The 21,379-nt window shown below is 43.8% G+C and overlaps 3 protein-coding genes and 2 long non-coding RNA genes across 10 annotated transcripts; 3 read left to right on the forward strand and 2 right to left on the reverse strand.

Moving 5' to 3' along the window:
* Positions 1–87: 87 nt before the first annotated feature.
* Positions 88–9,100, reverse strand: kiaa0319l (KIAA0319-like ortholog). 3 transcript variants are annotated; one of them, XM_088365880.1, is made up of 27 exons: positions 8,952–9,100; positions 8,384–8,697; positions 7,732–7,966; positions 7,230–7,373; positions 6,997–7,100; positions 6,091–6,359; positions 5,922–5,996; positions 5,549–5,765; positions 5,061–5,159; positions 4,865–4,962; positions 4,713–4,800; positions 4,488–4,580; positions 4,277–4,409; positions 4,091–4,196; positions 3,795–3,917; positions 3,595–3,718; positions 3,365–3,497; positions 3,117–3,265; positions 2,892–3,043; positions 2,596–2,734; positions 2,315–2,474; positions 2,076–2,218; positions 1,845–1,967; positions 1,686–1,776; positions 1,502–1,593; positions 1,226–1,431; positions 88–1,087 (listed from the first exon to the last, which is right to left on the reverse strand). In XM_088365880.1, the coding sequence occupies exons 5-26, from the start codon at positions 7,088–7,090 to the stop codon at positions 1,235–1,237; spliced, it is 2,898 nt and encodes a 965-aa protein (XP_088222006.1). In that variant the 5' UTR covers positions 7,091–7,100; positions 7,230–7,373; positions 7,732–7,966; positions 8,384–8,697; positions 8,952–9,100; the 3' UTR covers positions 88–1,087; positions 1,226–1,234. The 3 variants fall into 3 exon arrangements, with proteins under 3 accessions (XP_088222006.1, XP_088222004.1, XP_088222005.1); XM_088365878.1 differs by having other exon boundaries at positions 88–1,431; XM_088365879.1 differs by having other exon boundaries at positions 88–1,431; positions 7,220–7,373.
* LOC148379961 (uncharacterized) lies at positions 7,050–8,218 on the forward strand. The gene is made up of 3 exons (XR_015855151.1): positions 7,050–7,409; positions 7,510–7,666; positions 7,755–8,218. It is a non-coding gene; the product is annotated as an uncharacterized LOC148379961 (long non-coding RNA).
* On the forward strand, positions 9,056–12,254 carry ncdn (neurochondrin). 2 transcript variants are annotated; one of them, XM_088365889.1, is made up of 8 exons: positions 9,056–9,213; positions 9,352–9,550; positions 9,641–10,553; positions 10,639–10,811; positions 10,888–11,126; positions 11,196–11,411; positions 11,505–11,638; positions 11,707–12,254. In XM_088365889.1, exons 1-8 carry the CDS (start codon positions 9,071–9,073, stop codon positions 12,123–12,125), a joined length of 2,436 nt encoding a protein of 811 aa, XP_088222015.1. In that variant the 5' UTR covers positions 9,056–9,070; the 3' UTR covers positions 12,126–12,254. The 2 variants fall into 2 exon arrangements, with proteins under 2 accessions (XP_088222015.1, XP_088222014.1); XM_088365888.1 differs by having other exon boundaries at positions 9,109–9,213; positions 9,331–9,550.
* LOC148379963 (uncharacterized) lies at positions 12,245–21,156 on the reverse strand. Of its 2 annotated transcripts, XR_015855153.1 has the most exons (4): positions 19,066–21,156; positions 18,780–18,988; positions 17,563–17,843; positions 12,245–12,367 (listed from the first exon to the last, which is right to left on the reverse strand). It is a non-coding gene; the product is annotated as an uncharacterized LOC148379963 (long non-coding RNA). The 2 variants fall into 2 exon arrangements; XR_015855152.1 differs by having other exon boundaries at positions 17,563–18,988.
* Positions 12,918–19,890, forward strand: tfap2e (transcription factor AP-2 epsilon). 2 transcript variants are annotated; one of them, XM_088365892.1, is made up of 7 exons: positions 12,918–13,062; positions 14,310–14,753; positions 16,472–16,526; positions 17,598–17,829; positions 18,375–18,493; positions 18,799–18,937; positions 19,041–19,890. In XM_088365892.1, the coding sequence occupies exons 1-7, from the start codon at positions 13,024–13,026 to the stop codon at positions 19,300–19,302; spliced, it is 1,290 nt and encodes a 429-aa protein (XP_088222018.1). In that variant the 5' UTR covers positions 12,918–13,023; the 3' UTR covers positions 19,303–19,890. The 2 variants fall into 2 exon arrangements, with proteins under 2 accessions (XP_088222018.1, XP_088222019.1); XM_088365893.1 differs by lacking the exon at positions 12,918–13,062 and adding an exon at positions 13,399–13,713.
* Positions 21,157–21,379: the final 223 nt, after the last annotated feature.

The raw sequence follows: 21,379 nt of genomic DNA on the forward strand, positions 1-21,379 counted from the left end.
CATAAATGAAGACACAATTATAACCCAAAGCGGTCTCGAGTGTTTGCAGTAAGAAAACATACAAACTGTCCTCCATCGAAGCAAGAATAAAATGAAAAGTCTTTATTCTAATTCCCAGATTATCCAGTTGTATCAAATCACACAGCACAAACGTAATCCTTCCACTAAACCTCATTTAAAACATTTTAAATGACTCTCCCTTCGTCATTGTTCCACATTCTTTTGTTTCTGCCTTCACAGTGAACTCCAGCAAAGTCAAGACAGATATTGTTGAGTTGGCACTTGGGTGTGCTTAATTTGACTTCGTCTACAGCTCGAAAAAAAAAAAAAAAAAATCCCACAAAGCAGTGCAGCATATTTGACTTCATCATGAGATGATTTGACAGTACAGTGCACATTAATCTGCAAAAGTCATTACTTCACATTAATTATGGACTGAGATGAGACGGTGACATATAATTTTGTGGAACTCAACTTCCAGATTCTCTCGTGTTTCACATTCTGCATGCAAAGTGAAAAGAAAGAAATCATTTGGTTTTAGCTTATTCTTCACGCAAAGCTACGGGAAAAACTCTCGTTATATTCACGGCAATAATTGCGTGAAGAACACATGAGAGACTTCAACATGAAATAAAAGTGCATCAATCAACTGAATCATAGCGGGAAGATTTTTGCTAAAAGTGGTGTCTTCATTCATGTGTGTGTTCATTTGTGTAGGTCGGAACTTTCAGATTAAAAGATTTGGGTTCCATCTGATCAAACATCACGACGCAGGCGAAAGACAGCTACACACACGTACAATACTTTGAAGAAGTTTTGGCACACCAACCAGGAAAAAAGGGGTCGTTCCAGATCCGGAATGGCTGCAAGTGGTCATGCACTTTTTTTTTTTTTTGCCGACCTCTCAATTTATAAATGTTTGCTAGCGTCCTGCTAACCTGTAACAGTGTGAAGACAGTTCTGTGCATTCATGCAGGTCGACTCGAAGCAAAGTTTGGAAGTACGACGGTGGTGGCGCTTTGCTGGTTTCACTTTGTGAGTCACCTTGGTAATGTCTCAGTTTAAATAATCAGGTGCTGATATTCATCTATTCCAAAAAAAAAACAGCGCTCACTCTTTTTCCTCTGCCATGGCTCAGTTTTTCAGTGTAACAGTGTTTTCAAGTTCCACCTGTTCCAGGAAGGGTGAAATGAAGAAGCATTGAGGACGGATCTGAGTGCTTCACCTGGTTTTGCTATAACAGCTCTTCTCTGGGTTTCTTTCCTCTCACGGGACCCTGGCCGTTCCTCAAGGAGCCGTTTTGCGGTCGCAGAAGGTGACCGCGCTCCTGCTCCGTCCACGAAAACCCAACCTGCCCGTCATCGCTTTCCAAGTCCGAGTCGGAGTGCATGAGGGCGGACGAGGTGGGGGCGGGTACTGGCTTGATGCGCCCTGGGGGGGTTAGGTGGTACCCGAGTGATTTTAGCCATTGTGTGCACGCTATCAAAACATCTAAACTTACCAGCTCTGGGCGGTTGGAGCTCCAAAGCGTCTTGCTCGTCAGCTTCCAGTATTTTATAACGGCTTTTGCCCCTGCGGGCTTTGCTTTTACGTCTTATAGGAAAACAGAAAAAAAAATACACAATCATGCTATGGCAGAATACGAAATGATTATTTATGCAAAGTCTTTAGTCGAATCATCTCACCTATTACAGCAACACACACACCCCCAGACCACCGTCGCCACGGCAACCACAATCATAAAGGATGCTATGGTCACATAGAGTACGCTCCACTCTGCAAACAAAAACATTTATCATTCGATAGAAAATGGTCTTTTTTTTTAAAGTTCCGTCTCGACTTACCGCAGTTGCTCTCGGCGTCGCCAAACTGAGCTCTGATGAAGTTCTCCATCCAGAAAGGATGGCACACACAACGTCGAGTGAATGAGTCACACTCGCCATGACTGGAACAGTTCAGTTGGCAGACTGTGGGAAGACCGCAGATATAAATGGCGTTTTATAAAATATCTATAAATTATGAAATAATTTCAAACAGGAGAACTTTACATAGTGTAAATACAGTACGGAACTCACTGACGGTGTCCACCCGCAAGGCCTTGTAAATGAGAAAGTCGTTCTTTTGTTTACGTAGTTTGTTGCGCAGGCTAAGTGCAACGCTGTAACCGGACAGAGGAGGGCGCCCTGGACCACCTGACACCAGAAAGACCAACCTGGTACTGAGGCCAAAACAAAAGCGGGAGAAAGTTACACCATAATCAATTTCTGCAAGCATTAATAACATTCCAGAAAATATTTTTGTTTTCCTAACTCACCTGTGTTCATTGAACGCACCGATCTCTCGAACGACGATGTCGCTATCGAGGACGCCGAGCAACACTCCTACCTGCCGCAGCAGCATGTCACGTTGACGGTGGGAAACCTGCGTTATGGGCACCTCTAAGACCAGCTCCACCTGGTCACGCTCCCACGGGTCTGACCGAGAGTCAAAACAAACAGAGTCAAGCGGAGCTGAAACATTTCAAACTGCCAACACATTCAATTTAATCACTTCGTCGCACGGTAGCAAAATCAATATTTACTCATCTGTGCGTACCTGGCTTGACTTCCAACGTGCCGCTGTCCGTGTTGATTTGCCCTTTGCTGTCTGTGACAGTCAGAGTGAAGCTATACTTGCCCTGCACGAGGTTTCCCAGAAACAAGACAGCTTGGTGATCAGAGTTGTTCAGCACATCCTGTGAAAGGAGTGGGAAGTTGGTTGCGCAATACGTCAACAACTCCAATTTGGCAACTTCGACTTCCTGTCTGGCGAGATGCCTTTCGACTGATCACTCAAAACTGAAACTGTACGGTAAGTCGAAAAGCTTGGCACAAAATTCTCAACAAACTCACCCCAGCGGCGGGGCTGCTGTCATCTCTGGTCCACAAGTAGCTGATGCCACCTTTGTCATCCGTGGAGCGAGATCCATCCAGAGTGGCGGTCCGCACCGGCAGAGAGACGGGTGGGCTGGAAACCACGCGAGCCACAGGTGGCTGGTCCAGTTCTGAAAGTAGTCCAAGCCAAGACATTAATAAAATAAGCAAAACAAATCCCTGCGAGTAATCTTCTACCCCCACCTTCTCTGGCGATGACCGTGACTGTGTCGCTACTCTGCAGCTTCCTCTCGTCGGTCACCGTCAGGGTGAACTCGTAAGTGCCCACCTCCAGGCCTGTCACCGTGGCGACGGCACTGTCTGCGTTCTCAATCTTCACACCATCAGGACCCCTTGGCAGAGGGAATAAAGTATTAAAGCAGAATGCGATGCAAATTTAGTTTCATTTAGCTAAATTAGCCGTTAGTTCATCATAACTAACTCCAACTTACTTGGTCTGCTTCCAATGATAGGTGACTATCTTCTGGTCGTCGCTGCTCTTACTCCCATCCAGTATCGTTCGATCAACCGGTAGAGTCAGTTCTTTTTCCGGTCCCGCATCTGCCACTGGTGGTTTATTGTTTTCTGCAGGGATGGAAATAGACAGAAACATGAGGCAGGGTGGACGGAAAAGACCACCTTCACGCTTTTATCAAGGCATGGAATGGCGGAATGTGTTTACCTGGCTGCACGATAACCGTGACGTAAGCTGTGTCTTGTTGTCCGGCAGAGTCGGTCACAGTGAGTTTGAAAGTGTAATCGCCCTCTTGCATGGCTGATAGCTGCAAGGTCTGTGTACGCACACCCTGCAAAATACAAGACCCGTTTTAAAAACAAAAGAAACAAAAAAAAAAAACTAATACAGATATGTGCCTCACTCACTTGCATCTCCACCACCTTGTCTTTGCTCTCGGGACTGAGGGACCATTCATAGGCAAGGGAGTCGTGGTCATCTGTGCTCTGGTTGCCATACAGCGTGATGGAATTACGTGGTAAGGTGATGACCTGCAGAACAGAAAAAAAAAAAAAAAATGTTTTGGAAATCTTACATAGCACACACAGACAGCATCGTTTTCAGTAAAGTTTTGTGAAAGTCAACATGCTAAACAAACCGCTAAAAAGAATTTTCCTCCTACAAATCGTTTTATTGCGCCAGAGTATTGTGTAAAAATATTGACCTGGTTGGGGCCGGCGTTGGCCTCGGGCTTGTAATCTTTGGCTTTGTTGACAGACAGGGTGGCCAGTGTTGAGTCTTGGGCGCCATCGGAGTCGGTGACAGTCAAACTGGCAAAGGAAAATAAAAAAAATCTGATTAAGTACCGATATCTGCTTCCTGAAGTAAGAAGTTAACAAATTCATAATACTTGAACGTGTAGTTCCCCGGAACCAAGTTGGTGAGCGTGAGGACGGCCGTGTTAGCAGAGACCTTCTCTTCCCTAAGGGGACCTTTGACCTCTTCCCAGTGCCACGCCACTATTTTATCATCATCTTTGCTCTCTGAAAACAAAGACATTTTAAAGGGGTCAGATTCGAACGTAGCGTCGACCTGCAAAACGGTTTGATTGAAAGACTCACGGCTTCCGTCTATCACCGTCGAGCTTGTTGGCAAGGAGATCTCTTGGAACTTTGGGGAAACTACGGCAACGGGGGGTTTGTTTACCCGCGGCTCTGTCAGGTGGAAAACAAGAACTTAATATGGTGAGGTGTACGACTGTAGACTCAGACCCGCTCGTGCTATCTTCATTAGCGCTGGCATGCTGTGTTACGTAAATATGACTTTTTTTTTTAAATTTCTCTTACCTGGTTTGACAGTGACATTGACGTAACCTTCTCCATGAGCACCTCCTCCGTTAACGGTCACCTCAAACTCATACAGACCAACTGTGAGCTGAGGAAAAATAAATTCAAGAAGTTTAAAAAGCATTCGTGTCAGATTGTGATAAAGGTTGTACCTGGCTGAGTTTTAGGGTCTTGCTGTGCTTTCCTTCCATCACCCCACTGTAATCTTTGGGATGCGTTATCAGACGCCAATCAAATATATATTTGGAATCTGTTGGGAAGCAGTGCCATGAAAAGTGAGTAAATACCAAACTGCTCATGCGTAGACTGATAAGGATTATTTTGAATGAATCGAGTTCTGCGACTCACCTGGCGTAGGGGCCGGCACCACGAATGCGTTAAGCTCGACCGAGCTGCGCGGTAGCGTGACCTCAACGCTCTCCCCTGCCGACACCACCAGCTCCCTCACTGGGATGGAAAAAAATAATAATAATCAGGTGATACCAACAATACGGCGTGACAATCAGCAAGTCTTCAGGGTTAATATCCTCGTGGAGGCATTTTATTGGAACATATTAATTATTAACTAAATGTTAGCTTGAAATTGTTAGGAGCTTTTTTTATGAGCTTCAAAATGTCCAAAAAGTTATGTCGTAGAAAATAAAACTGGGTTAAAACTGAAACGTGGTAGTAAGCAGTTACAGATGGCTGCGCGTCTGCATTGTGTGTCAATCACTTAATCTTATTTCAACCCAGTGATGACCTTTACGCAATATCTCCTTTGCCACTGTGTATACAACCGTAGCTATTTCCAAGCTAGGCTTATCTGCTCTGAAAGCATGACAAGCATTTCTTACCAGCCTGTGTTGGAGTTACGGCTACGCTAACGGTAGTCGTTGCCGTCGTGGTGACATCACTCGTATTAGAAGACGCGGCGGTGTCGACGAGAGTGGAGTTCTGCTGTGAGGCGGGTTCGCTCGTCCTGTTGGTAGATTGACTGACGTTCTTATGGTCTCCTTCGGGAACGCCGCTTGGGCTCGGCGCCAACTGCGCTGGGTCAGATTTGGAAATTTCCTGGAGAAAGTTGTACAAAATGAAAATGTAAACTGTGACAGCACTTTAAAAATTTAACGCATTCCTGGTTCAAGCTGAAACTGTCAATGAATTAGAATGGAAAAATGAAAACTGTCAATCATAAAGCGAAGTAGACTTTATAATTACGGTAATTACCGAGCTCGGCTGTTGTTGTGGTTGCACTTCTTGACTCGCCTGACGAACGCTCCTCCCTCTTTTCGTGGGAGAACCCTTATAACCACAAATAAAGCATTTTCAAAAACGACCCATCAAAATGATTTTAATTGTATTGCTAATTCTGATACTGTTGTCAGATAATTTATACCTTGCTTAGTATCTGAAGGAGTCCAAGAGACTCCTGATGAGGTTGAGGCAGAAACAAGATGGGGCAGCCTCCCTTGAGGGAGCAACTAAGAAGCACGCATCGCCCACCGAGACTCCACACCGCGTTGCAATTGGGCCTCAAGCAGCACGTCTCCCAACACGTCGCTCCGCCTTTGCCGTCCGCTAGTGGGGACCAGCCCAGGCCGACGACGCTTGTCCAGTGGAGCCCCAGCACCCCTCCGGTAACGTGGCACATATCTGCTGATACACCTGAAGGGTAAAAATAAATCATCTATGTTGAAAAACGAGTAATGTTAGCTGATTGGAGGTGATGACAAAACAAAAGTGTCATCTTCAATCTCATAGTGATGACGAATGCCGCCAACCAGCTCATCCTGCTCAAGCAACTTTCGGCATGTGCGGAGAGGAAGGCAGGGATCAGAATGTGTTTACAAAAGCGCCACTAATGGCTCAACTGTCACTGTCATTTCTCAACTTGAATAATGTGAGAGTGGAAATTAGGCTTTTCCTTGCCAACGAGACGCTGATTCGGGCCCAAACTCAAAACTCCACAATGAGAAACTTTATTCTTGCAAGAAAACACTTGAGTTGCTCTGAGAAAACCCGTGATCTGTTCAAAGACTTCTTTGGCCTCGGTTCAGTCACTCTACCTCTTGTCCACTCTTCTTCCGTCAACAACATCCAGTCAAACAGAGCACTTATTGTTCTCTTTCCACATTGGGAACCCCATCCCCCAATAGTCTGATTGGATCAGAAGAGTAACAAACAAGCAAAAAGCGGCAAAGGACTCCAAAGAGGATGAGGACACACCTTATGTAACCACCAGATGTCAATTTGTTATTAGTCAATAAATGTCCTTTAAAAATTTTAATTGGGTTTGTTTTACCTGTAGGAGGGGCCAAAAGCCAGAGGTGGGTTAGCGGTAGAAGGAGGAGGTGTGGTAAACTCCAAGTGAGTAGATGCTGGTATGCAGAAGACATTTTAAATGACCTAAAGAGAAAAGATTATTTTGAATTATATTGTGACAATTTTAAAAGCTGCATGTCTGCAGACACACCCGAGAAGTGTTGGGCGTATATTTCTCAAAAGTACGGCCTGTTTGACGGCACCTAAATTTACCGGCAGCCAGACGTTGAAGGGTGGAGTTGAGACAAGTCAGGCACAGCGTGGAGCTAGGTTGGCAGCAGGGCGGCGTCAGGTGATCGGCGGAGAAACGAAACCAACGATGTGTGGAGGAGATGCGGCATGGCTGTCAGAATCAACCTATTAAAAACCACATTAACAATGAGAGCTCCTTGGGTGATTGGAAATTAACATTTCATAAAAAAATCTGTCTAGATTTGATGTTTTCTTTCCAGGAAAGTGGATTCTACTAATTAATACTCATGACTATTCTTAGTTTTTCAGATGAGTTGTCAAGGATGCAGGAAACACAGACCTTCCATATCAACAAATCATTTTTACCAGGAAGAGCAGCGTTTCGAAAGCCAACAAGCTGACACAAACCCGATTACACGGTCCGCATCCGAGCATTTGATGCATAAAAAATCCCCCAGGTAAAAATAATCCCTACATTTGTTTACACAAAAGTGATTGAGTCACATTTGTTTCACCTTCTTACCGATTCGCTTTTGATGCCTCAAGGCTGGGTGAGACTGTCAACATGTGCAGCAGCAGAAGACATCTCGTTCTCCTGGGTTGATGACAGCGTGGAGGTGTTTCGGTCTAAAAGGATCTTTTTCGCCAATCCATAAGGACAACAATGACCAAGAGGTGCAGGTGTCAACTTTATTTCCTTGACCTTCTCAGCAGAAGCAGGAAGATGGAAGGTCTTTCTTGAAATCCCCACGCACAGGCTTTGAAAAGAAGAAATGTATTTTAATCGACTGGTGATAAAAATCACACCTGCAGCATTGCTTGACTCCGTGCATGTGATTTAAAACAATGGTAATGATTGTGGTTGCATTATTCACATGTATGGTTGTTACTACGATTACGCAACATTATCCTCATTAATTATGCCCCCACTGAGTGTCAGTCAAATATCTGTCATGTTATGGTACACATTAAAATAACATCGATGGTGCATTTTAGCCAGCTCATATGAACAGGTTTCATAAAAATCTGCACGAGTCTCCATTATCATATTGTAGACATATGAGGCCGATTTGCTCCGGCTTGGCGAGTCATTACATTAACACGCCATTGCAAACGCTTGGATCGGAAATCTGCCGCATTTGGCGGATCACTTTATGCATTGCAAAGTAGTGTACCTGTTCGATCCTGGATCCTTTAAGGCACCTTGAACCAAACAGCTGCTGGCATCGCTATGACTTATTTACGCGCTGTGGCCACGGGTTCAACGCGTGGGATTTTCCAAAATGCAACTCCCACCATAACGATTCAGAAGAAAACAGTAGTCGTGCTCATTCGTCTTTCATTTGCCGCGATCGCCGTGGCGTGTTCGATCCTTGTTGTCCCCTTCGGTACAGTAAATTGGGTCACTATCCTTCTCACTTGTTCAGCTGATGTGCCCCTATAAGCTCAATCAAGGTACTTTCAGGACATCGAAGCACTTCCGTTGGCACTGTCAAAATAAAATATAAAACACGCCAGTGATTTCCTTTAATTAGTGATGAAGACACAATAACACATATATTTAATTATTGTAAAAGGAAATTCATGAAGATAGTGACCCAAGATTATAGAATGCATCGACGTTTAACGTAAACACATTGACGCTCCAGTGGTTAATGAAGGACACATTAATGTGTCTTAATCTTACTCTTTCCGGTCTGCGCCAAAACTACTAAAGACGAATTGTCAAACATTAATACTCACCTTATTGACTTTTTTGAACCACTCGGGATTATACTAGAAGATTGGTTAAAGAATATAAACGGCATGGAATGTAAAATTTCGATAAATATGCCAAACATCGCTTCACCGACGTTTCAAAAATGGCGATGGCACTATCCAACTACCGTTGCTGTGATTGGGCAACTGAAAATGTCAGCGCGTTTTCATTGGTTACTTGTCATTTTACTTTGACATTACACTTCCGGTGGGAGCCCATGAGAAGCGTGCGGGATCTCTCATCGAAGTGAGCGATTTTTTTAAAAATCATTTATATTTTCTCATCCCTCATCACTGTAATCACGAATAGCAGCTAAACAGCGCATTGCAAATTGCTCTAATGATCACATCCCAACCTTTTTAGAGTACATTCTCCATGACATTGTGAAGCCACGATGGCAGAAGGTCCAACAGTGAGTGATCAGTTCTCCGGAGGAGAAGAGCAAGCAGAAGAAAGTGAAGGATGTCCAGAAAATGATGCGGGAGGTGGTTTGACGGATGCTAAGAGGGATGTGTTGGAGAGATGCCTCCACGCTCTCAAACATGCTAAAAATGATAGCCAGACAATGGCTGCACTTCTTCTGGTATGTCACCATCGTCTCTCCTTATCTCACGAGATCTTTGACGCATCTCGAATCACAAACCCATATTTTGTCAATTCTCTACATTCCCAGATCACACGCTTGTGCCCGGCTTCCCAATTGGACAAACCCACCTTGAGGCAAATCTTTGAGGCTGTTGGTCTCAATCTTCCAGCTCGGCTGTTGGTGACTGCAGCGAAGGGGACCGGGGATCCTGTGTTGCCCCCCAATGAGCTCATTTCATTGGGTACGGCTCTGTTGTCTGCTTTAAGCACAGATCCAGATATGGCCTCTCAGCCTCAGCTTCTTGCCACCATCCCACTACTGCTGGGAATATTAGCTCAGCAGACCTGTGATGAAAATGGAGAGATCAGCAAGGAAAAGTATGAAGATGATGTAGCACCACCTGGAAAGCTTGATGAGGTCATAGCCGCTGACTGTTACCAGGTTCTGACATCCGTGTGTGGCCAACCCAGAGGTCCTGAACATCTGCTGAACCGAGGTGCTATACCCGCTCTCTGCCAGGCTTTAGAAAGGAACCAGACCTTGAGTCAGAAGATGGGGCTTCCCTTGCTTGTTTGCCTCCTCTCGGGTAAAACCAAAGATAAAGCGTGGCGCAAACACTCGGTCGAATTGCTGCCGCTGCTGGTGAAGATGTCCGAGGACTTCTGCGGATCCACAGATCAAACCAGGCTGGATATGTGTTCCCAGTTGGTTGATGTTCTACCCCCAGGAGGGTTCACGGTAGAGAAGGAGATCCTGAGGGAAGTCGTGAGCCGAGTGTGGGGGGGGCTGCGACCTTTGGTACAGTCAAAGTTGACTCCGAGGCAAATTGGGCCAGTTTTGGTGCTCGGCGCTTGTCTGCTTGATTTGTATGGTTGGGAGCTGGCTGGACCACCAAAGTTCTGCTGCTTACTGGTTAATCGGGCTTGTGTGGAGGTTCGAATGGGATTAGAGGAACCGCCTGGAAATATTTTGAGCCAAGACCTGCAGGACACACTCACAGGTAGTTGAGCAATAAATAATGAGGTCATAAATGAGATTAGGTTCTAATGTCTTCAAACACTACCTTCTTCTCTTTTATTGCCCAGGTTGTTATCGAATCATGGAGGCGGCCATCGAGCAGGCCTGCAACCCGGCTGTTATGTCCGCTACTCCACCCGCTCAGAGTTCCATCTCCTCCTTAAGTCTACAGCAGAGCAAGCAGGTCCTTAGCGTACTGGAGGAAGCCTTCTCAGCTCTGATGTACCACTTGCAACAACAGGTTAGTTTTGGTGGACCATGCCAGAGTTCCACTTAGTCCAAATGATTGAAATGCTGATCTCTTCCTGTTTTCCAAGATGGACCCGAGTCGCTATGGCGACCCTTTTATTTTCGCCACATTCCGCTGCTTGTGCTCATGGCTGGCCGAGGAGACTTCCTGCCTTAAGGAGGAAGTGACCACGCTGCTGCCAGTTCTCATCGAGTACTCACGGAGCCACTTAATGGCTGTGAATTCCGAGCAGGCGCTTTCCGACTGGATGGATAAGATGTCCGTCGCCAATGAGAACCAGACCTGGACAGGCAAAGAGGCCCTTAGGTACAATAAGACCACATTAATCAATCGATTTAGTTACGTGAGTATTTTTGACGGTTCTCCTATCTTCAGGTATCTTCTGCCAGCTCTGTGTCACCTCTCCGCCGAGGAAGGTCCCAGGAAGGTGCTGCTGGCTCTCGACACGCCGGCTTTGTTGGTGTACTACCTTTCGCACAGCTTTACTTCCTTGAAGGGTAAAAGCGGAGCATCGTCAGTGAGGGACCCCAGCATGGAGACGGCCTGCTCGGCCCTCCTGAACTTCTCCGTCACTGAGCCTGAAAGAGTCAGGTAGAAGCCGAATGTCAATCTCCATTCAGTAAATGAAATTTCTTCTCATATTTATATAATATTTATATTTTATGGTGGATATTTGTTTTCCAGGAAGGATCAATGTTTCACAACTTTGGAGAAGCACCTGAGTGAAGCACTTCCTGTTTTGGTGCACAAAGCTAATCTCCTTGTCCTTGCAGCTAATTACTGCACATTGGGTCTGATGATCGGCAGACTGAAATCAGGTAATGTTTTTAGTGATGATCAATCTTGAACAGAAGTGTGAAAACAAAATCTACCTTCTTTATTCCAGGTTCAGCTGAAGCCAGTCAGAGACGTTTCTTTTCCACAGCTCTCCGCTTTCTCCACAGCGCTCTGGACTCTGCGCTCAGTCCCGGGCCGGTCAAGGTGAGCCCAGGTTGGGAGGAGAGCTGGGATGAAGTCGCCGAGCTCTGGAGGCTGGCTTTGCAGGCTTTGGGGGGATGCTTCCGTTCTCAGTCGTGGTTGACGGCGCTGGTCAGAGAAGAAGGATGGTTGAGGAACACGCTGGGCATCCTGGGTTGCTGTAGCGCACTACCGGACCAGCACACGCAGGAGGCGCTTGAGGAGGCTCTGTGTGCCTTGGCCAACCAGTGCCGACTCTGCAAACAGGACATTGGAGATGCTATGAAGAATCATAAAGGAGCTTTAAACTCCATGAGGAACCTTAAGAAGGTGATAGGAGTGAAATAAATAAAGTAAAAAGCTTTAAACACTTGCAGGTTGTAATGAACTAAGGGATATTTTGATGCCAATGTGTTTCAATTTCAGAATGATGTCAAGGTTACAGAATTTAATAAATATTTTCTTACAAAATATTGATCCTTGTTTCCTGCATTTCACTTAATTTCATTCCCAAGAGTAACTGAGTAGTGTAGTTCTTCACTTTGACCAGAAGATGGTGCTGTGGAACTTGTTTTTTTTCCAACTGGCTCCTGTAATTATAAGAGTCTGTTAATAAATTTGGATCACGATCCTAGCTAAGCATTAGACACCTCAAAAACACTATTTAAAATGAGAGATACTTAGAAGTTTAGCAAAGCTCACAACTACAACAAGGATTAAACAAGATGGGTAGCTAAAATTCATAACTAAGCAATATTCTAAGTATAAAGTTATAATTTATGATACATCATTAGTTGTGGAAGTGGTAATTAACACATTGCAATTCATGATATAAATACATTTGAAATGAGTAAATGTTTGGACTTAAATAAAAGCTTTTCAAAACAGCAAAGTTAAATATAACCAAACTGTGTCCAGGCAGTGATTCTTTCATGTGCCACCAGAGGGAGCCAGTAGTGGGACCCTTACCACACTTATGGGGAATCCCTGCTCTACACAAAAAAACCGTCCAAAAAAAGTTAAAATCTATCTACCCCCCTTTTCCTATACCTCACACCTCCCGCCCCCTTTCTTTTGAAACGTGCCCTCCTACTCTCTCTTCTGTCCCCACGACTCCTCACTCATACAAACTCCTGCATGGCGTGACACACTAACTCACTTCTCTCTCACTTCTCCACCCAACATCACTTCTTCTTTCCCTTTTATTATTATTTTTTAATCTTTCACTTTTTGGACGGGCTGAAGCATGCTGTGGAAGGCCCGGAACAAGACTGATGGCATGCAGGTATTCCATTCCATGTATTCCACTTATTTAATTTTATTAGACTGTGCGTAAAAAGTTGCGTTTAGTGCGTAATTGGAAGTCATAGGTTATTTTTATCGCGCATATTAATACAAAATATACAAGAACGATGTGGATATCTATTAAATAAAAAAATAGTCAAGTTGAAAAAGGAGATGCAATTCGTCAGGTAAATTATAAATATAGAAAAATAGTGCGTAAAAGGTTTTTATTTAAGTGTGTGGGAATGTACTAATTGACTGAATATATCTCTTTAAGAGAAGTGGACCCCGTCGACCCCTCCCCTTATTCTCTCAGCTGCACCAAACCTATAAGTAGTGGCTTCATGGAGAGCATCCACGCCTCCGTCTAAATGTGTGTGCGTGTGATGGTGTGTATGTGTGCCGCGTGTGTGTATGTGTGTGTTCCTTGCTTGTGCGTAAAGTCACCGAGCCTTGAAGAAAAAGTAAATAACACATCGAGTTCATTAATGGACCGGTGAAACGAAGCTGGATTACATTGTGGGGAGTTTTCGTGATCTCTTGGAAGGTTTGAGCATCCTGTTGATTTTTTTTTCTCTATTTTTATTTATTTTTTTTACATTGAGGGTATTCACAGTGAGTCCAGATGTTAATTCACACCTATTCAGCTATGGTGAGTGCGGCGCTTTTTACGCATTTGTTTTTGGATCATTTTGAAATTTATTTTCGCTTGATATCATAATTGTGCGCCCAGTTGTTTGTTTTATTATTATTATAATGCAACGACTAGAGTCTTCAACGATTTGTGCCGTTTTGTATGACTTTATACTTGCGTTTTGCGCACTAAAATGAATGGCATGAAAATCTTTTTATGATATTATAAATTAAAAATAGTTTTGCACATATGGAATTTCACTTCATATCTAGTGGTGCAAATGTCTGGGTCAAATAATGGAGCCACATTGATCCAGTTGACCCAGCTCTAAAAAAAAAAAAAAATCCAATTGTGTCAGGATGTGCGCGAGCCTTGTGGATTAAATGGATTCAATAACTTTTTTTTGGACGGACAGTGGTTTACGGAATATTTGCGTAATTTTAGCTATTTTAACAAAACATTTTGGAGTAAGTGATGAAAAAAAAAGTGCATTGCGGTGACTGCGACCTTTGTGGCATGCCAAGGGGCGATTCTGCCAGTCTGCATTAAATTAGATATAATAATAAATCTTTGCACAGCTTCAAAATGATTTACAATAAAAGTTTGTGTTTTAGGAGCGCGCAGACGGATTGAGCAGCTCCTCACCGAGCGGGCGCCTCTCCCAGTTGTCCTCCCTCAACCAGGCCGCCTACTCTTCGGCTCCCCCCCTCTGCCACACTCCGGCCTCCGACTTCCAGCCCCCTTACTTCCCTCCCCCGTACCCGCAATCCTCCCTGTCATACTCCCAAAGCCAGGACTCGGCCTACTCCCACCTGTCGGACCCTTACCCCTCCATCAACTCCATACATCAACATCAGCAAGCCGCATGGCACTCGCAGAGGTCGCGCTCCGACGAAGCGGGGCTTTTATCGCAAACGCACCGGGCTCTCGGGCTCGATCCCCGGAGGGAGTATGCGGCTGTCCCCCGCCTGCTCCACGGTCTCGGGGAAGGAGCCGCCGCCCTGGGAGACGGACCCCTCGGGATGCACATAGGACATCACGGCCTGGATGAGCTTCAGGTGATCTCTCTGACTTGCGTCTTTTTTGGAATGTTGGCGCTGCGTAACGAATGCGTAAAGTGCGCACGATTTCAGGTGAAAAAAAAAATAGTGTAAATGATAGAACGATGATAGCTTTAAGCTCAATCAAAAATCAATTCAATATGATTTTTTATTACCCTACACGTTAAAATGATTACTGTAGAGGGACTGCAAAAAAAAAATAAAACCAAAATATGGTGTCAAAATATATTTGGCACGAATAATCAACTGTGTAAATTATAATATAAAAATCTCCCAATATTATTATATGTTTTCCCCAAAATACAACTTAAAATGATTCCTTGACAAAAATATGTTATAAGGAAATTACAATAATGTTCACAAATGTTAGACACCTCCTCAACAAAGTTCGTATTAATATTTCCACATAAAAAATATTTTAGAAGTTATGCATATCAAATAATAACACGATATTCCTATTGAGTCAAATCAACCTGTTTAACAATTTTCAAACATTGCTGAGATGTTCACAAAACAGAATTAAATTATGCCCTGTTAGAAGAAGCATGCATGTTAGAAATCAATGGACTCGCGTCTTTTTTACGCGTGGCGTACTAGACAAAATGACTCCCACTACCCCCCCCCCCCCCCTGCATTTTTTTTTTCCTTTCTATAGCCCAACAGAATAGTTTGTAAGGTTTAGTGAGCAGTCAGCTTCCCCGCACGCAGCAGGTGCAGCTGCAGACGCTGTTTGTTGCCCTGCGTGCAGCACAAACACAGCGCGACCAATTGATGTGCACGCTCATTATTAAGAAAAGCCACGTCGGGGAGGCGCGCCAGAAGAACACAGTCAAGGCGGGCATGTCGCTGCTAAACGGAGGCCTGTGCGACAAGCGTCTTTATTTGATTAATGGACGATATCCTGCACTATATGAATTTAACACAAAGGAGCTCGCTCGCCTTTTATCACCGCTTGAATGAATGGAGCAAATGCATTAAACGGATTTCATTAAGTCAAACGAAAACCAAGCGGACTATTTGTGCATTTTGCGAGTCCAGTTTAGGTCCGATATTAACTTTTTTTTTCTTTATACATTAGTGAAACACTAAAAATGATAACTACACTGTTTTTTTTATTTGTTTGTTGCTGCTGAGTGCATTAAAATGACGGATTTTTTCCATGAGATGTTTAGATCAACTTTAACATCGTAATTTTTTCCCATGTCAAATGATATCTTCATTTAAACAATAATTAAATGATACAACTAGAAATGTGAAATTATAGATTTATTTTTTATATCATGCTATAAAGCACAGGTGTCAAACTCAAGGCCCGGGGGCCAGATACGGCCCGCCACATTATTTTATGTGGACAAATTGTGCATCAAATTCGTGTCATTACTAGAATTGCAAATTGTCTTCGCTTTTAATATCTTTTTTTTTTAAATATTTGACCAGTTTTTACTCATCTGATTTAAAAACGAGTTATTTATCAGTTTGTTTTGTAGCTTTTATTGTATATAATATGAGGTGCTCGTACATTTATTTGGGTTGCCAGTCATAATGGCCCTCGAAAAGAAGCTATGACTACAATGCGGCCTGCAAAAAAAATGAGTTTGACACCCCTTGCTATAAAGCATCTTTCGTTTTTAGAGGATTTGAAGAGAAAAGCAGTGTGTGTGTGTGTAGGCTATGAGGCCAGTGGATAAATGATAGTGACTGTCTGTCTGACACAGGGAATGGAGGAAGGATCAGCCTTGGGCATCTTGGACCACTCTGTCATTAAAAAAGGTAAGCTCCTAATATATGTGTGTGTGGTTGTGTGTGTGAGGAGAAAGACGTTGTGTCCAAAGTGTGCACCTATATAATTGTGCGATACATGCTGAAGGGGGTTTTGTGTTTAGTAATGGCGCTCCAACACCAGTCTTGCCTTGCTGACTGAAACACACACACACTCACGCGCACACACTATAAATAATTCTGTTTTGCTATTTCATTTGAAGTCAAGAAGTCCTCTAATACTCAGCTGCAGACTTTCACCCCAAAGGCACACATTCTTAATGAACTGTTCATGGTCATATGAGTGAGTGAGAGAGAGTGAGATGGGCGGGGAGGGGGGGGGGGGGGGGGGGGGGGGGGATTAAAGTGAACAGGAAAGGGAAGTGGGCCAAGGAGAAAAAAAATTGAAATGATAAAAGTGGATTTGTGGGGAAATTTGCAGGACCATTTTGGTAATATTACAAATATTGAGTCGACTATTTTGTGGCCTTTTGAATAGACACAAGGGCCAAGTTAGAAAGTTTAAAAAAAATTAGAATATGATCTCAAAATTGTCATGATAGCACAGTTAGCGGAATAGCATCAAAGCTGTTTCTTATTCAAGAGATTCAAGAGTTTTTATTATTATTATTATTTATTTTATTATGTTGCTATCGACTAGACTGATTTAAAAGTTGAGAGAAACTCAAGAGTCGGTCACATCCCGTGAATTGAGTGTGAATTAATCTCTTTGAGGTGTGGAATCGAGTTTTTTTTTTGCATATAAAACAGAACCACCTGCAGTTTAAACAACAGAATCAACAAGCAGCGTGCCGCAGTTAGAGCTGTCACCATCGGGGGCAAACAGTGAATACATTAAAGTCAGATGGGGATTTGCATAAATGGTTTTAATTTCACCCTCGTGAACTTGAGCTGTTTTGTAGTAAGTAGCCCTGATCAGAAGATCAATAGAAGATCAATAGAAATTGGATAGTTGGACACCCCTAATATATGGTTTTTTTTTTGGTGCTGCCACATTTCAATATGTCAAATTAAATAAAATGATTACCTCAGCCAATACCTCCTTCTCCTTTGACTTTCCAGTTCCCATCCCATCCAAGCTGAACGGTTCTTCCCTGTCGGCCTTATCTCTCGGTAAGGACGGCCTCGGCATGGGCGCCGTGTCCAACCCGGCCGAGGTTTTCTGCTCGGTGCCGGGCCGCCTGTCGCTTCTCAGCTCCACCTCCAAGTACAAGGTCACCGTCGGGGAGGTGCAGCGGCGACTCTCCCCACCCGAGTGCCTCAACGCTTCTCTGTTGGGCGGAGTCCTCCGCAGGTAACAGAAGTGAACTATTAATAAAAAAAGAAATAGTTTTTTCAGGGTTAGCTGGATAACTTTTAAATGCATTGACCAAACTGAGGAAGGTCATGGACCTAACTTCAAAATACAACCCATGTGTTGTCCCGGTCCTTCTAAACCTCTTTGATGATATCTTACAAGCACAAAGTGAGGTCAGAGCTTGAGGAGCCAAAATGGGTCATGGGACAAAATCACAAGAGAAGGCAACATTTTTAATGAAGCCGGAGCCTCCAGGCAAGAAACTCATGGATGGGGCTCATTAAAGGATCTAAAAGGGAAGGAAAATATCTTTCTCCTCTACGGAAAAAGGCGACCTCCTGCTTGGTGGCGATTCGTCACTGTCTGTCAGAACTGTATAAAAAAAAAAAAAGGGTGCGTCAATAAAAGTCAACGGTGAGCAGAAAATAGAACATACAAGATGCATTTGAGTGTTGACAGGGATCATGAGACGATTTCAGTGGAACACACACACAGATTGGACCATCTACTAAAAACTGCTCTCTGTCTCCATCTCCCCTCAGGGCCAAGTCCAAGAATGGTGGCCGCTGTCTGAGAGAGCGTCTGGAGAAGATTGGCCTCAACCTGCCCGCCGGGCGACGCAAGGCAGCCAACGTCACTCTGCTAACATCTCTGGTGGAGGGTACGACACACACACGCTGACCCCCCCCATATCTTAACAGATTGAGACGGGCAGAAATATGTTTGCGTTCGCTTATGTGAATATTAAGTCGAGCATGGGCACACATTTAAAGAAAGAAGCCAAAAGACTAGTGAACTGTATAAATAGTACAAGTGAGAAAACCAGTGCACGATTTTTTCTCTGACCTGACAGATTACGCAATACTTTGTGGAGCATTTTCATGGAAACTCAACCAGATGTGACCTGGCCTGTTTTGTGCTAAATTTAAATCATCTAATCACAGTACCTCACTCCTCCTCTTCCAGGTGAAGCCGTCCATCTGGCGAGGGATTTCGGATACGTGTGCGAGACCGAGTTCCCCGCCAGAGCCGCCGCCGAGTATCTGTGCAGGCAGAGCGAGCCCGACCAGCTTCCGACGCGACGTAGCATGCTGCTTGCTACCAAGTGAGTGGCACTTCCTGTTTGACTTGACCTTTGACATTGGGTTGGGTGTATCTGCAATACAAGTCAAATGTGTGACTCTCTCACCTCCTTTTTTTTATCAAAGGGAGATCTGCAAGGAGTTTGTAGACCTCATGTCCCAGGATCGCTCGCCACTCGGGGGCAGCCGACCCAGCCCTTGCCTGGAGCCCAGCCTCCAGGGGAGCCTCACCCACTTCAGCCTGCTCACCCACGGCTTCGGCACCCCCGCCATCTGCGCCGCGCTCTCCGCTTTCCAAAGCTACCTGATGGAGGCCATCAAAATGCTAGACAAAGGAGACGGCGGAGGGAAAGGCCACCATGACAAGGAGATGAAGCATCGTAAATAAACAGGGCAGAAAAAAAAAGAGGCCAGAAGTTCTCTGTGTTGCAACCTTTGGGATAAATCGAGAAACGAGTCCAGAAGATGTACTGTGATGTACTGTAATGTTTGTCCATAAACCTCACTTCAAATGGACCTCTTCTCAGTAACATCCACATCAGGATGAACTCTTACATATGGCAGTATTGTTTTACTTCACACCTCTTTTTTTTTTTTTTTTTTTTTAAAGGCGTGTTTGTGGAAGTGGATTTTTCAACCGTTTTTGGACTCATGCGGGACGTGTCGTACATAAGCCATATCTGGGGCAACAACCTGCTCTTTCGCCGACGGGCTCCATTCTCGACTTGGGTTTGTAGTTTTTAGCAGGGTGCTCATGGGAAATGGAGTTGCATGTTTCATCTGCTGTGGGAAGAGAGAAAGTTGGAAATGCAGCTCAAGGCGAGGGTAGGAAGTTCTACTTGTTGTGTATATAAGTTAAGAAAAGAGCAAAAATCATTTTGTACTTTGTGTGTATGTTTATTATTGTTATTACCGTTGTTATTATTATTGTATTACAACATAAATGTAATATATTATTAAAAAAAATATGAATGGATGTGTTTTACAGATTTTTTTTTTAATGTTTTGATCAAATATATATAAAAATACAAACCTAGAAAAAAAACACTTCATATTCTCCAAAAATGTTAGTAAAATGAGCCCAATTGTTTTATCATATATAAAATCAACGTTTCAAGATTATATTTTCAGGTGCAGTATTTACATTACATTTATAAAAAAAAAAATTATGAAATAAGTTTAGTCTTCCAATTTGATTTGCAGTCCTCATAATGTTGTCATCAAGAGTCGGAGGAAGCCTCCATGAGTCCCCTCTAACCTCAAAACATCTCCCATTACAAGACGGATTACTCCCAAAGACCATCAAGGTCTCGAGAGGCTCTCTAACGCTTTCATGACTTCTTAACGTGATGTCCCTGCAGGTTAACATCGAAGCGAAAAGCCGCAGATGGATCGTTGACACATTTACGCTTCCGTCACCATCAAACTGTGCTAACTTTTCTCTTATTAAAAATCTCTTCAAATAGCGACTATGGTAAAACTAAGGGGGCCTAGAAAGGACTCAAGGGGAACTCCGCTCCATCTGCAGCCTTGGATGGGCACATGAAGAGGTTTGACCCCCAGTGACCAATAAGCCATCCAACTCCAACCATCTGTTTGTGAGTCACCTGCTTCCTATGGACCAGCTCTCCTGGTCCGCCAAACGCTACTCCAGCTTTCCAGGGGCGGCACGCATCTTCTCCAATACCTGTCTTATCTCCCTCGCTCTCCTCCCCATCTCATTACTCCTCTCAGTAACCTAACCTCCGCTCGCCTCCTCCATCACTCGCTCGAGCAAGCACCCCTCCCTAAACCCCCCACCGCCTCCCCTCTATCTGACACTCAGCAGGGCCGCTCTCCATCTCCGTGTGTGTGCCTGCAGGCAAACATATGCTGCTCTTCCCGTCAAGAAGATTCCGGTGTGTTTGAGAGAAGAGGGATTGTTTAATGTTTATTAATCACCTGTCTGTGGAAAGAGGTGGCGAGACAGCGATGAAGCCACGCATACGTACTACGTTCGGTGACGTTACAAGCCTGTCTTGGTTTTTACATTTACAAGGACAAATACTTTGTAAGATTCATGGAAACAAGGTTATATAAGAGTACTTGCAAACTCACAGGTGTCAAACATATGGCCCGTGGGCTATATCTTGTCCATTACATTTTTTTTAGGCCCACAGCAGCAAATTTATTTCATGTCTCTTCCTAAAGATGTATTCATATTATATATATATATATATGTGTATGTATATATATATATATATATACACATATGTATATGCACACACATAAATATATATACAATGCATATATATATATACATATACAAATTCCCACACTCACATATATATAATATATATATATTATATATATATATATATAATATATATATATATATTTTGCATGTGCAAAAGCATGAGCAATTGTCCACTGCACATTGACTGAATCCAAGTGCAAAAGTACACAGCCAGGAGCGTGTTCTCTTT

Source organism: Syngnathus floridae, chromosome 21 (genome assembly GCF_059516105.1).
Source record: "Syngnathus floridae isolate MCC-2025c chromosome 21, RoL_Sflo_1.0, whole genome shotgun sequence".
NCBI lineage: Eukaryota > Metazoa > Chordata > Actinopteri > Syngnathiformes > Syngnathidae > Syngnathus > Syngnathus floridae.